We start from the raw sequence: 16,143 nt of genomic DNA, 5'->3' as shown, positions 1-16,143 counted from the left end.
ATCAAATATTGATTTTTGCAGTTTGAATTTTTTTCTATTAAACTTATCTAACTAACTAATCATATTTTTCAAATAAAGTTGTGATCTTAGCAGACAAACAAAATTTAGTACAACTGCAAATTTGAAAGTTTATATAAGAACTTAGTACAATTTGATGATCGTAATATTTGAAATTAATATCTAATAATTCTGAAAAATAATCAATCATAAAGAGCTAAATTTCACTCTACAAACAATAGATATTCATTAATTTTATTCAAAACCATTATAGAGAGAGCCTTTATTTTAGCATTTTCAAAGTTCATTTTAGTTTTAATTTCTAACTGAATTCGAGCTGTTTGAACGTCTCAATTAGGGTTTTCACTTATGTGATGATTTCTAACCATTATAGATGTTTTTGACTAAATTCAGAAAGTGGAACTATGATTGTATTAATATTTTTCTTAAAAAAATTTGTACTATTTCAAATAAACTTTCAAATTTACAAGTTTACAGATAATAAATAATTTTAAATAAACACTAGATTTTGAATACTCTAACCTTTCTCTAAGCTAAAAACAGCTTCAACAAGAAACAATAATAAAAAATATATATATGCAATTTTGTTACCAAAATCAAACATGATAACCCTATTGCCATTGTTCATCCTAATCTTAGTTCCATACAGATTTTTCAAATCACATATTCTAATCTCATCAGCCAAGACAAAAAGAAGAGGAAAATCTGAAGACAAAAATTAAGTAATTTATTTTTGTATGAAAATATTAAGAGAATATCTGCTGTTCTGATGTTGTTTCCGGCTATGGAGATATATATCTGACCAAATCATGTTATATAATAAACTCTTTGACAAACCATAATAGTTAAGATTGCAGATCATCGTCATCATTTTCATCGCCGGTAAAGAGTACAATTCTCAAGTGAAATGAAAAAGGGATGCTGCTGCTGCTGCTGCTGCTAGTTACACAGGGAAAAAACTAATCATGATTATTTCTTTGATTTTAGTTTACTTGCTGTGACAGCTCCCATTTATACACAAAAGAGGATGATCATATCTCCATTTAAACTTTGCCAATAAGCGGGTCTGTCAGTGGGTAAGTATGAATCAATCATCAAGAAGGACCCAACCAAAATACAACCCATTTGAAATAATATACCATTTAATGTTAACATCTTCTTCTACTCACGAAAATCTTCGTATGGAGAAGATCCACCAGAAGAGCCGCTTTCGAATGGTGTAGTCTCCCTTGGTGATGATGGGGATTCCATCTGTTGCTGGGGATTAATTAGACCTGAAACAAAATATCTGTTAGTAACTATTTTAATTATCCAAATTCTCCCATCCTTTGAAAAGATCTGTTTTTGAGTTAAAAAATGAATATATGCAAATAGCATAGTGTTTTCATTTCTTCAAATTCGAAATTAACTGATACTGTAAACAATTTCAGATGAATGGAAAATGTAGAAATTCATGGGGGGAGGGAGAGGAAAGGTGAAGGAGAAACCTTTTGATCCCCTAGAACGGAACTTCTTTGTGTGTCGTCTAAGGAGTTTCTTAGCCTTAGTTATAGTTAGTTGCCTCGCAAAAGGAGGGAGCTCATTTTCACTTTCGCTGCAATCCCCATTGAAATCATTCTCTGCCTCACCCCTCATGGTACGAAGAACAAATGCCTTGGCTCTTCGACGTTGGGAATTGAAAAGGCCCTTTATGGATGTGACAAATCCATCCCCAGCTCCATCATCCATACGCTTAGAAAAAGATAATGGGTACTGACCAGATTTATCTGCCGAACCTCCATCGCTGTCACCACTGAGAATAAGATCACTATCTGGAACACCAGCTGCGCTTGTGTCCTTTTGGCTTGTTGCTTTGTCCTTGAACTTCTTACCCTGCACAGAGAGTTAGAATATACTTATGATACAGCAAAACATGTACGCAGAACCATAGTAACCGGGTGTGTGCCAAAATTGAAAATTAAGTGTTAGAATGTTTAATATTGAATTTTAAGTGTCATATTAGTTAAGTGTCTTAAAAATAAAGACTGAATAAACCAAATGAAAATATAAGATATGTAAATTAATTTGATAAAATGTTAGAGCAAATGTCGGAAAAATACAAAATGACTATTTACCCTTACAGTAACATAATTTAAATTACCAGTTAAGTGATTCATAGCTTACCAGCTATAAAGTCTAGCTTAATTTGAGCTGAATGTAAATATTAAGTGACTTTAGATAACAATTTTAAAATGGACTTAATTCAAATAAGCACTCAATTATTTAGATTAAGTGATAAGTTATGTTATCAAACCATCACAGCCATCTCAGGCAGATTGTGTTTGATAAATCTGAGAATTAAGTATTGAATGTAAAATAATGAACTTTAAGTGCAAGTTAAATCTCTAAACAATAAATACTCAATAAACCAAATGAAACATCTAAACTTTAAGTACATGATAATGCAAAGTTAATTTGATGAAATGTGAAATTAATGTCAATAGAGTAGTTAAGGACGATTTTACCCTTATAATGACGTAATTTAATTAACTTTTAGGGTTAAAGTTGTTTTTGGACGCTTACAATTATCTTACCGAATTAAGCCAAAATTTCCAACTTAAATTTTTTAACTTAATTTGAGTCTGAGTCTAAATAAATAAGTGAATTCTAACTACAATTATGAAATAAACTATTCAAATAAGCACTTAAATAATTTAAATAATTAAGTGATCCTAAGATGAACGAATTATATCCATTAGTGTTTAATCATGTTTTCTACAAAGTACTTAATAAGAAACTCTATAATAATCTCCCAAAAGGTCAAACTAGTTGAAAATGGCTACAAAGTTTTCTGCAGAAGATTATTATAGAGTTTTTGATTGAACAAAGGTTACTGTCTTCTGTCCACAATGTGGGGTGTTATTGTTAACATCTGTATATGCATGTCTATTTCAGTCCATGAAAAAACTTTATTTGTGTGTGCAATAACAACATTGTTTTTGTATCTGGATCCTTCCAAATACAAAAACGATAGGAAATTAAACTTAGTCAGATAGATTAAAAAATTATTTTTGTTTCTGTATCTGGAAACGTATTTAGATACATAAACAGAAACAATAAATGTTTTCAAATGGAATTGGAGGAGAATAAAGAGATCACATCTTAACAAAAACAATCACATCTTTACTTATCGAAGAGAAGGATTGAAGATGAAAAATAAAGTTTCACCTGCATTCCTGTGACCGACTTTAGGACTCCCCAAATGACGTGCTTCTTGACTCGTGAGAACAACCGCCTCCAAGTTCCAGTAAAATCGACACGGTGAAACGTATCCATGAGCAACCTTAGCTCGGTAAAAGACAATGGTGGTCCTTCATATGTGACTAATAGTTCAACCTAATTGATTGTGGAGAGCAGACAATGCATTTAAAATGAACATTCACAAAAAAAAGAAAACATTAATAAAATTTCAGTTGCTGCCAATGATACAGACCTGACTTATTTTGATATTGTGAAACTCCCGCATCTTTCGAGGTCTAGACCTTTTATCATCTTGTTGTTTTCCTAATTTCTTTTCTTCATGGGATGAACGACCTGATTTAATAGCTTTGATATCTTTTGATCTATTTCTAGTGGCTTCATCTTGATGTTCAATACCAGTAGATCCACTTGTCAAACACGTGCTTGTTGAAAGAACCTGTATTGCTAGTTCATTGGGCAATGATTCTGCAACATTCTCTTCCCATGTTCTATCAAAAGAGGATGTTCGTCTCATCCCTGAGTTTGTACTAGGGATTACCTTTGTGGCCTGCATGGATTAAGTAAAGATGTAAGGTCTGTTTTGTTATGGAATTTGTCAATTTGATATAAAAAAAACAGAAAAAAAAAATCTACATTTGGCTGAAAATTGTTATCATTCAATTTTTTCGGACCACAATCCAAAAATCTGGCACAAATTGAGGCCCATTCTTCCAAAAGTTCCAAGTCCAAAAATATGTGATATTCCTAATTACCTTCTGGTCATTACTCCCCAACTCTCTTATAGTTATGGTAATATGGTAACATGCAAACATAAAGTGGATAAAAAAGTTGACAAAAATTGTATAACAAATATAGTTTCATCTAATTCAATCACACTTTCATACCGAATGCAAAACAATCACTTTCACTTTTTAGTGTGATGATTTTCCAATGTGATTGTGACAAAATACCAGTTTCCAAATAGACTCAATTGTATCTCTCATTAAACCTGTCCAGGATTTGAAAATTGCACAAACCCTAAAACTCAAGCATATGAGGAGAATATAGAGATCACCTCTAACTAATCACTCTCACACACTTCTCAAACCTGTGCATTTGTATTCCTTAACATCGTATCTTTATTACTTTAATGTTTTGAAAAAAGTACAAGTTTATTGAACTCACCTGGGAAGAATCTGCCTGACAAGAAGATTGACTGCTACCACCAGAAGGGTTTGACCTGGAAGAAACCTCCAATTCCTTTAATGGATTACTTAATGCAGACCCTTCATGCATAGATAAGCCTTTCTTCATACGTTTTGTACCAGCAGTAGTTGAAACTTTCCACACTTCCTATTGATAAACCATGTATGGGGGAGGATTGGATTAGCTTCAATACACAGTGAAACACTAATAGAGGAGTTCATAAAACAACTTACTTGTCGCCTTTGAGAATCTTGTTCTTCTTCAGGGAAGAAATAACCCCATATCATATGGTACAAGTTTTCAGTCAAATGTATTTTTAAAGGATAGATGTCCACCTGTACCGTGAAATTGTTTCTTGTTAAATGTTCATAGATGTGAGTACATACCAATTTTTCTCATGCATATAATAGATTCAAAATTACAAAAACTTCCAGGACACACAATTTACTGTAAAGAAGCAATCAGAGTAACAATTTTGACAGCAGAAGCAGAATCACATGCTGGTGCAATCTTGTACGTGTACATTTATAATCAAATTACTGTGACAAGAAACGAATCCTATTACTTCTTTTGATTGCAATATTGACACATGAAGTGATATCAAGTTCAAGGAGACAAATTCCAGTATTTGCACAATTTTCTCAATGCTGCTTACGATCACCCTCTCCTGCTTTCCACAAGTTGGATATTTTGGTTTGTTGGCACTAAAGGAGGAAGCTAGCACATCACACTGCTATGACCCTCACTTCAATCAAGGTGTTTTTAGTGAGAATGGAACATGAGACCTCAGCCTCCTAGTTCAAAACTCTTACCACTTGAGCTACCGTCTGTTCAGTGTCTTTCTTAATAAATTTCTTGGCACTGTTCAAACAATGGTAGACAACATTATGGCTTAGCATCTAAAATTGAGGAATTATTAAAATGTCATCTATTCAGTCACCCAAAAACTTTCTTTACATTTTTCGGCACATGAAACTCAAAACTGATCAAGCAACCTTGATGCTAAACGACAACAATTCTCAGTGAAAACCATTCAGCGACCATGATAAGAAATATCTATTATATGGTTCAATAGTCTAGGAATTCAGTTATCAATGAGGAAAAAGCAGTTTCAGAGATTTTCAAGCTATATACTGAAAATTTGTTATGTAATTATCTTGACTGCTTACAAAGGCATAGTCAACATATTGAACAATTCGACCAACAAAGGCAATCGTCATAAATAATATTCTGCAGACTAGCATGCGGTAGGGAGACCTTACATTTCATATGTTCTGTGAGTACTGTTACCTAAGAGGGTATCAACCCAGTAATAGGTCTCACTTTTTTACTATCCTATTGTTAGGTTGAAGTTCATAATGAAGATACCCTGTAATATTCTTGGCATGAAAAAGTCTTAGTAAGTTTTGAGATATAATTAATCACAACATAGGTGCAAACAGTGTCTCAGGGTGCCTCTGTAAACCACAAAAGACCATGCATATCCTTTAGGGCTGACAATCAATTTCTGATCTTTCCAGGAACAGGTAAATAAAGAACCTGGAAATTCTCAATAGGACAGTTCCCATCTTTTGGTGCTCCCTGCTTTGCATCGACCCGTAGCATTACTTTTCTGCAGAGAAAGAGAAGTGGATATGGTCTGTGAACTTTCTTATCTGATGAAGTAAATGATAAAGAAGCGAGCCAAACAATGATAAGAGTAAGGGAGTCTGCAGAACAAAATGAAACCCTGAAACAGTATGAGCAGAGGGCCTAGAGAAAGTACAACATTGCTTTGATGTATGGAAGACATTACCTCAACTATAGCCAAATGTGTAAGCAAAATAAATGCACCAAAGCTTTGCATAAGGATATTGAAAATTTTGTAAGACAAACAAATTTCCTTAGGGATCGATCTGTTCCATAGAAGGTATTAAAAGTCAATTCATTTTTGGTGAGAATGAGATCTAGGTATACAAGGAATCCGAGCCTAAGCCAGTAAGGAGGAACAATATTTGTCTGTGTGGCATACGGTTCAAATCTTCAGGTGCCCCAAAATTCTAATAGAATATCCAAATTGTTTCATATTAGAAAAATATTTTTCCTTATTCAAGTTTTGCAAATCCCTTCTCTTTAATAAAAAAAAAGTCATTTTGAACCTTATCAGGGGATTTTTAAATTCATATTGAGTCACTTACTCAGCATGTTTACGCAGAATGAAATCTCACACATTGACACTCACATGTCAAACACAATGCTACTAATTGTTGAAGTCGTAAGCAAATGAAAGAGCGAAGATGGAAACCATATGCTATTTCTGGCAACGTTTATTAAATTGACCATTTTCTAGAAAAAGAAAGAAAAGGGTACTATATGAAGCAGTGACAGAAAAGGTTGATAACCAATGGACTTAGCAAGTGATAACTATAACAGAAAATGACTTAAGATACCATCAAAATCAGTAAGTAGCATGGACAGAAACATACTTTCCCCATTCAGGAGGAGGATTCCATGGAGATAGGATCATATCGAACTTGGCATTATGCGAGCAATTTCTTGCAACAAAATACTTTGTTGTAAACCGAGCAACACCAAAATCATTGTAGTCCCTATCGAAATCATATATCTGGTGCAGGCACAAAAATATATCAGAAGGCGATTTAAAGGAGGAATGGATATTTAAAGAAGAAGAAAGAGGACGAATCAGGGATGTGAAATGGAAGCTAACATGGATATCAGTATATCAGAAGTCTTGTTGAATGAAATATAATTTCTCGTAAGGATCTTTTGGTTGCATATAGGGGGGGCTATTAAACAATGAAGCTTCAATCCACCCAATGCAAAGTTCCAAAATATTACTAACACATCTATATATTGTCAAACTAGACCTAATATTAGATATATAGATCAGTTAAAATATTACTTATAGTGTCCTCAAACTCACCATGTCATTAATCTCAGCTTCAGCAAAAGTTTTTCCATCTGCAAGCAGACTCCAAACCACTTTGTTAATTTGCATAGAGATACGCATAGCACAGGAAGGAGTTTTGTTCTTTTCCTTTTCCATGAGTCTTAGCTGAGCTGCTTTTTGCAAAGCCACTCTTAGTGAAGCAGACGCAGCCTTTCTCAATTTTTTTGCATTACCAACTTCATTTTTCAATCTCTGAATCTGCAGAATAAATAAGAGTTCTCAAAGTAGGGTTTTTCTTACCATACAGACTATAGGTGAGTGCATGAATGGAAACATGTTCATAACAGTACAGAGTACTACTTTTCCTCGAATAAATGGAAAATGTAAAGCTCGAATTGTTTGAAGTATATATAGCATCATTGACCATTTAAACAAAAAAACATGAGGTGCACATGCAAAATCCAGAGGATAATTTTAGATAGAGAAAAGATCAGACTTTGTTAGCATTTTGTGATGCCAAATCTATTGAAACTGCTATATCGGGTTCGACACTCAACTTATTGAAAACAGCTCCTTTGTTGTGGAAGAGAAAGGTTGGTAACATTTGACCTCATACTTGTCCATACCCCATCCTCATCACCTAATTTTTCTAGTAAATTAACACATTTCCAAAAAAGAACCAAACTATCATAGATCTAATATAAGATCCTTTCGATCCAATTTCTCAGTAAGTTCTAGCAAATAGAATTTGTCATGTAATAAGGGGTTGTTCCATCCATCGCTCTTTTTTCCCCAGAAATAAATCATTGCCTTGGCATTGAATAAAATAAAGTCCCCGAGTAGATTTATCCTCAGCAAAAGGAATTCCCGTTCAGGTAGGAAATTCTCAACCACATAAACATATTTATGATTACACAGCTGAGTCTGCTTCCCATACAGTGCACACAGAATTAAAGAAGTATACACAATTAATCATGACAAAATAAAGGGCCATAAACTATATTCCTGGGAGAGGAATATAATGATGCAATGACAAGCAGCCAAAACTTGACAGTGAACTGGAAGGGTGTTTTGGAAACGATTTAGTGAAAACCAACATAAAATAATAGTAGATAAAAGATGAAAATGAATGTATAACCAAAAAGTAGTAGCTAGCTTCAAAGTAGCAACTCACCAGAGTGGACCGCCTGCCATCTATGATCCATATATCAGCATCTGTTTCTAGATTCTTATGACCAGAAGAATCATCACTGGACAACATCTTGATGTCACAAAGAAGGAGATTACGTTCTCTCTCTTTATGTTCAAGATTGATTCTTGCAAGCTCCACCTCTTCAACACCATCAGGGACCACCTCATCTGCTTCCTCCTCTACATCTTCATCATCTTCAGCAGGATATGACAAACTACCTTTTCGTGGCCTAAGTAAATAAAACTAATCAAATCATTCTGTCCAGTGAGAAAATGGTTGTAATAAAGATACTAATTTTAATAACCCACTCTATTAGGGTACCGACAAATTGCAATCATTTAAGAAAGTATGCTGCAAATGAAGTTGCATGATAGTATGTAATATAAAAAACAAGAATCTAGAGCAAGCATATAAGAAGAAAATCACTGAGTGAAATACCAGTAGAAACATAGAGCAGAACAGAATGCTACAGCTAAACAAATTGGGAAAACTTTACACGCACCAAAATTATAAGCACAAAAGAAGTTCTAAAAACTTCAATCAAAGTCCGGATTTATGAGCTCAAAAACATCATGTTAGGAGGTTCAAATTTCTTAGGAACAACTAGGACTAAATAGCTAGAGCTCAACATCTGGGAGTTTCAAACCCATTGTTGCTATTTTGAATATAAATCATATGTGGTCTCAATCCAAAAAAACATTATTCCCTTAATGAGCCGTTTTGGTATGAATACCTCTGTTTGATTTGGAATCAAGCCCACCAGGTCTCCATGATTTCAAGAACTTTTCAACTTTTTATCCAAATGAAACAGTGATCTCAAACAACCACAATTCTACCAAATGAAAATAAATGTTTCAGAAAATAAACAAAGTCCAAAGATCAAGAAATGTTTACAACTTTTTATCCAAATAAAACTCATGTCTCACATGACGTTTATCTACCAAATGAAAATAAATCTATTCCAGAAAATAATTGACGAATTCTACTTAGAATCACTTTCCAACTGAGATCAATATGTCGCATCGATGCCAATATGAGCACAATACATAACACAACTAAAAAACCAAAATGGGAAAATCCCATTGATCTTCTAATGATGCAAAATAATTAAGAAAACCTGAAAACATAGTGAAAATCATATGTGGCTATTGAGTTCAATCTTGAGCGAAATCCATAAACATGAGCGCTCCAGAGTTATTCAACTATATGTTTGGACATCACCAGTTTCAATATTTAGCAATGAAACCCTTTTTTTCTTTCTTTGAAAAAAAATCTTAGCTATGAAACAAATATTACTAAGGAAATATGTTTAAACTTTCCCTCCAGCTACTAGCGTTATCGCCATAATATTTGTTTTTGCAATGTTAGGCACAGAACTTGTGGACTATCAGAATGGAAGATCATCCCTCTTGGACAATATGGAAAGAGCAGAACATAAGGACATTTCAAGAAAGCAAGTGGGGGAAAGAGAGGATCAAGGGCTTCACTCCACACTTTCGCTTCAATCAAGAAAGGAGGAATCTGCACACGATGAGATTTTTTTAGCTGATTGGAATCTGACTTTTCCCTTTCATACCTGTCTTTTTGTTTCTCTTCCTGTCTTTGATTGTAAAATGAACGCACTTCGTGTTCACAAACTCTTTATTTTATAAATTTGACCATCTTTAAAAACAAACAAAGTGTAACTATGAGAAATAATCTACAAAAGGAAGGACATTTGTTCTTCTCAAATTTATTGTCTTCATGATAAACTGTAAAATCCAGTTGAATTATAATTCCAATTGTTTATTTTAATTGATCAAACAAACAATGAAATTGGAGCCACCAATTCTATTTCCACCCTAACCAAACATAGCCTAAGGGAAAATGGAGACTCCTACCATAATTGCCTCACATATCTCATTCATATCTTTGCTAGCATAGGACTTGTCCAAGAGCAACAACCACGTTGGTCCCTTCCACTTCTTCCTCTTGAATCTGTCTCTCAGCAACCGTGGATTCATAAATCGTGATGGATTCATTGACGAGGGAGAGCTAGGTTCAATCAACCTAAGATCAAGCTCAAACACCTGCCTGACTCTCAACAACCGAAGACGAAACTCACACACCCATCATCTCTCTCTAGAGCTTGCAATAAGCTCTTGAAGATGGAAATGGGGAAAAAGAGGGAAGGGGTCCACTAGAAAAATGGAGAAAATATGGTACAAAATTATTTGGCAGGTTGTTGGAGAAAAGAGAGGATGCTATGAAATTCTTCTATATATATTTTTAGAAGTACATGTAAAAAAGCAAAAAGAAATTAAAATGTATCATAATAAAAGAGCTGAAAAATACAGGGCGTTAGGAGTTAAAATGGAAAGAATGAGCAAGTTGGCGAAAACAAAGTTAAGGTAAAAAAAAGGAGCTAGCACTGATAGTTCTACTTAAAAATTGAGAATATTTCCTATTACTAATGGTTCATATACCAGAAAACAATGCAACTATCTTAACCAGAATCGAAAAATCCCTTAAAATCTGTTATTGATGCAAACAATTAAGAAAAATCCTGAAACACAACTTACTTGGGAAGTCTAGCAAAGAGAAGATTTGTCAGCACATCTAGCATAACTTGAAATTGACGAGACGTCATTGTTGCTGTAATATTACGAGAATTGAATGTCAATTCTTTTAACGGTTTCCTCTGCAGAAGAATAAATTTAACCTCAGAACCTTAGTATCACAGGAAGAAACTTCTAGTCGAAGGTAAGACCAAGATGAATGTATCAATTGGTTGAGGTAATAGCAATGAGTCAATGACTAAATCAAGCATCACCAACCTTAACATCTGTAGGTCCCCTTTTATGTCTTGTATAACGGAAGTACATATCACAAGGCATGAAAACTCTTTCCAGCAAAGCACCTGTCCGTTTCACTTTGGGGGAGCTCCTGCGGATTTTTGGGAGCCACTGTAGTCCAGCCCCAGGGTCAACATCTGTTGGAGCAACATGAGCTTGTACATGCTCCAACATAACTGAGAACTCCATTCGGTTCCACGCCATTTCAGGCTGACTTTCTGGCACATTTCCAGTACCAAGTGCTTGTTCATTTGATTCATATCCCACATGAGAATGAAATGAACGTGCCAAGACACGACCACTGACAGCAGCAAGCAGAAATCTACCCTGTAGATAAACAAGAGACCAAATAAAAACATAAGTACCAAATGGAAACAAATAGAAGTTACCACATCCATTGTAACTACTCTACACTATAGTCCAGTTGTAACACAAGTTATTGATTTCTACATTGTCTTAGAATAGAACTCCTACAAGAAAATGTCATCCATCAACATAGAAGTATTTGTCAGGAGTTAGCAACAAAATAGTACCAAATTACTCCTTGCTCTGACATGAAACTCCATTTTTATTAGGAGAGAAGAAACAAATGCATGAGATTACATATTAACCATGCAAATTCTTCTACATTTGGCCGCAAATAGAGATCGACAACATCGTCAACTTGATGTCATACACGTCTTTATTAATGGAGAATGGAAGAAATATATATGGAAATACCACCGGGAGTTACAACTCAACCTAGTGAAGTAGGCCGACTTCTAAAATCTATGCACGAGTCAAACAATCTTCGAGAGCATGGTTCGGAAAATTCACCACATCTGTGACCAAATACTGATACTCAAAGCGCCAAGTTGATTGCACTATGTTTGTGAAAATCTCATGGAAAAGAAGTTCATTATTTTGATTGTATACGTTGATCACCGGCTAAAATGAAATTGAAATCGCAAGATTGAAAAAGCTCATTATCGAAGAATTAGATACCAAGGATCTCAGACCTCTCAAATTCTTCCTCGACACGGAATTGAGTCAACCCAAGCAAGGAATATATTAATCTCAAGACAATCCATACAAAAATTTGAATTGGGAATCTGTTAAGAGAAATCAATAAGTTCGGATGCAAGTCTGATACCAAAGGAATTACAGTCAGAAGGCATGGTATTAGTAACTAACCAACTTAACTTCAGAATGTAGACTTAGAGATCAACATGTTTCTAGCAGTGTGTAGTTCCAGTGAATGAAAAATATTTAATCCATGTTTGATATAGCTTTAAACATAAGTCCATATCTTGTGGAAATTCAAACTGCTTAAGATCATTTAGAGAACAAGGAAACTGCAATTTACCAGGACAATTGTGGAAAGTTTAAAAGAATATGGCACACAATATATCCATTATTGACTTAAGAAGGCCGGAAAGGCATCACAAGTACCATTCTCTGTTATCCACAACTTACATTGGCTTCTTCTGAGTGAAGGTTGAATTGGGGTTCTATAATGTTAACCATGAAATGACGAGTTCCCTCTTCCTCAGGAACATTAGTCTTTCCATTCCTTGCTGATCATAAAACAACAACAAATGTAACTACCTGAGATCCTCATAATAGAAATTAGGTATACTGGAAAGGAAATAAATTATAGTGATTAGATAATATGACAATATAGAAATATTATAAATCGTTACACTGCTTAAAAGTCCTATTATGTCATATCAGTACATAATTACATATACATGCATGCATTCATCAGCCAAAACATTTTCAGTTATATGACTAACTCCTTATCATATTTATTTAATAAAGCAATAGCTCATCAATCAATAATTCACTCAACCTTTTAATGCTATTTTGCACATGCAAATGCTGTGCGTGCCTCTGCTATTTTTTTTAAAGCTAGGAAGTTTCTATTATGACATAATAGACATGAGACGATCATATTAGGATGGTCCTTTTCTAGACGGATGCTCTAATATATACTCGTGGTCCAATTATAAAAGGCAATGAGTTTTCTTTCTTATGATCACCTGGAACTATTTCTGAATCTGTTTTAATAGGAGAAACGGCATCTTGGTGGCTTGAAGGTGACTTTGACCTCTCATCTTGAGATCTTTCAGGACTGTTATGGTTGTGCTCAAGTAACTTCCTCTGCGCATACTGCCGAGAAGGGGAAGGCTTTGGAGCTTCAAATGCCTTGGATATCCCACCAACCCAAGACCAAACAGCATCTCTATTCTCAATTGTCCATAGCAGCTTCAGGCCGTAAACAAAGATTCTCTGACAATTGTCAGCTATTACTACATTATAGCCATCATCGTCACTAGGGTCAGATTGTGTGTGTTCATCACTGTCACTCCCATTTTCAAACTCAGATCTGACATACGTCATTTCGGTATTTCTTCTGCCAGCTTCTTGCCATGCTAGTAACCTTGCAGGGTCTGCTTTGGGGGATTGCCGTCTGATTGTGAAATAATCCGAGGACAACAAAAATCCATCATCACGGTGCTTCTCTGTACCACCATTTACAGGGCTGTGCTTATCACTACCAACTCTGTCCATTGACGGAGACTTTGAAGCCCTCCTCTTACTCATTTGAATTACTTTTGCAACACTCATGCAATCTTCTCTGTCCAGATATGCCTTGGGTGTATGAAGATCAAGACCGCGGTAAACAAGATCAAGTGGATCACGCTTACATTCAAATGTAAACTTTTGCTTACCTCGACTGTAGAAAAGTTCATATTTCAGTTTTGCCATCTTAAACTTTAGCCCCTTAGCAGGATCTTCATCATCCAAGGGCATATGTCTTATACAAGACGGAGTTGAATCGATACGGAACATAAATTGAGTCATCACCTTATCCAATGACAGATTGCCTGATCTGGCAAATCTCTGAATTCCAAAACGAGGCCATCGAGAAAATGTTCGCAACTTGTAAGGAGGAAGGTAATTCATGTTCCAGAACTTTATTAGCCACGCTAGATCATGAGCACCTACTGAAAGTATTGGTGAATCAAGTGCAAGATTATCAGATTTTGACACAGGACTAGACCTAGATGCATCAAGAACAACTTCTTCACCAACTGAGGTGGCTTTCAAATAAGACGGTCTAAGTGAGAAATCCCACCGCAATGACAGAGATGTTGATCTAAAAGGATCAAGAACTTTTTCGCGAGGTTTGCCTTCACTTGGTAGTGCAAACAAATAATGATTCATCGGAGTTCCAGAATCACACTCCCATCCCATTATCACTTCAAGTGTAAAGGATGGAGCTTGCAAGATAGGACCAAACTCACCAATTGGAACCTTTAAGCTAGAGTTCTTCAATAAAGTCTCCAAACTACTCCCAAAAATCTTAAAGTTCATTGAAGAAACATAAATACGACCATCTGACTGATTGATTTCCATATGGTCAGCGACAAGTTCAAGTTTGTCACGTGTTTCATATGGATCAGGTGTAGCAAGGATGTTCCATCTTGTCTCTGACATAAACATACTAATATTCCCATGAATATAGCTCCTCATATCATCCCACCAAGGCAGGCTTTTTTCTTTCTTTGGTGGCTGAATATCTGGAGCATTCGGATTCCTTATGCTCAGATTTGCTCTGCGAAGTGCTACCGTAAAAGCATAGCTGATATCAGCAAAAGTAGGCTCAAAGCCCACACCAAATGAAAATTCTGCCTTCTGAAAATGTAAGGGCAAATCTGAATATGTTTTGATGGGCGGAGTGGTGCCACTGGCTGAACGAAGCATGAAGACCTTTCTCCACCTCCCAATGAAGACATTCTGGTGAATTTGGGGCTGGAAGCATGTTGCCTGCAAGTAAGCAGTTCTGAAGTGATGATTATTGATAAGATAATATAGGATGAGATATTAATCCCAACAAAGTAACAATTGTTGAAATTTCGCATACAAGAGATAATATTGACTGTTATAATGAAGAGTAACCAGAAGATCATGCAATTTCATAGATTAACTTACCAATATATCTTATTATATGTGAAATATCATGTAAAACAGTGTTCAAGAAAATTGGGAAGAAAGGTGATATCCATATTTAGTTGGCATTTCTAACATACAGGGATTATGGACTAGGGAATAACTCAAATAGTTTGAATAAATTAATGCAAAAGGAAAATCATTAAGGCGCAATACTGACAACCTTAACTGAGTCTTGGATATTAAACGACAATAAAGCCGTTTATCTGTATAAGCTTGGAAGATCGAGAAGAAATAATTTCATCTGGTTGTGTCCCAAAGTTCAAGCAGTTTTTTAAAAATGTTTATGATCATTGACTAGAGTGATTGTAATAGAGTTTAAGCTCACCAAATAGTAAACCAGAAAGCAGGCAGACAGATGTTTAGAACTGGAAACTGAACAACACTTAAAAGTAAATTGAAACTGAAACCTTAGCTACTAGTACTGGTAACTTTGAAGATCACAGTTTTTAGTGCTCATCTACATATGGAGAGAGATGATTAATATTTCATCAGTTTGAATAGTTCAAGAAAGAAAGTGATGCTTAACACCACTATATGTTTGCATGATTGCATCAAATCAACAGGACTGCAGATAGGTCATTGTCTGCATAAGCTTTTAAGCTCACATACAAAAAGTAAGATGATTCATTCAGCAGAGTAATGTTTTTATCACCTTCTTTGTGTCAGAAAGCTTTTACTATGGCTGTAGAGAGTAAAATGCACTTAATATCCCTTCATTTAAATATTTCTGAACAATAATGTTCTTAAAGTCAAAAGAAGTATCCCTATTCCCTTGCACACCAAGA

General features: G+C 35.0%; 1 protein-coding gene across 1 annotated transcript in view; it reads right to left on the bottom strand.

The window, feature by feature from the left end:
• Positions 1-724: 724 nt before the first annotated feature.
• The window catches only part of LOC124910754 (protein SABRE), a 28,246-nt gene continuing 12,827 nt past the window's right edge, over positions 725-16,143 (bottom strand). Inside the window, exons 10-24 of the mRNA XM_047451433.1 lie at positions 13,381-15,172; positions 12,815-12,915; positions 11,342-11,686; positions 11,087-11,205; positions 8,508-8,754; positions 7,367-7,591; positions 6,909-7,048; positions 5,983-6,055; positions 4,677-4,778; positions 4,423-4,590; positions 3,491-3,805; positions 3,226-3,393; positions 1,506-1,890; positions 1,158-1,292; positions 725-1,084 (exon numbers count right to left, since the gene is read on the bottom strand). Coding sequence (XP_047307389.1) covers positions 1,180-1,292; positions 1,506-1,890; positions 3,226-3,393; positions 3,491-3,805; positions 4,423-4,590; positions 4,677-4,778; positions 5,983-6,055; positions 6,909-7,048; positions 7,367-7,591; positions 8,508-8,754; positions 11,087-11,205; positions 11,342-11,686; positions 12,815-12,915; positions 13,381-15,172 — 4,293 coding nt within the window. The 3' untranslated portion in view covers positions 725-1,084; positions 1,158-1,179. The remainder of the gene's footprint in view (positions 1,085-1,157; positions 1,293-1,505; positions 1,891-3,225; positions 3,394-3,490; positions 3,806-4,422; positions 4,591-4,676; positions 4,779-5,982; positions 6,056-6,908; positions 7,049-7,366; positions 7,592-8,507; positions 8,755-11,086; positions 11,206-11,341; positions 11,687-12,814; positions 12,916-13,380; positions 15,173-16,143) is intronic.

This window comes from Impatiens glandulifera, chromosome 7 (assembly GCF_907164915.1).
Source record: "Impatiens glandulifera chromosome 7, dImpGla2.1, whole genome shotgun sequence".
Classification (NCBI taxonomy): Eukaryota; Viridiplantae; Streptophyta; class Magnoliopsida; order Ericales; family Balsaminaceae; genus Impatiens; species Impatiens glandulifera.
The sequence above is the reverse complement of the archived record's forward strand: the minus strand, read 5'-3'. Positions and strand labels throughout refer to the sequence as shown.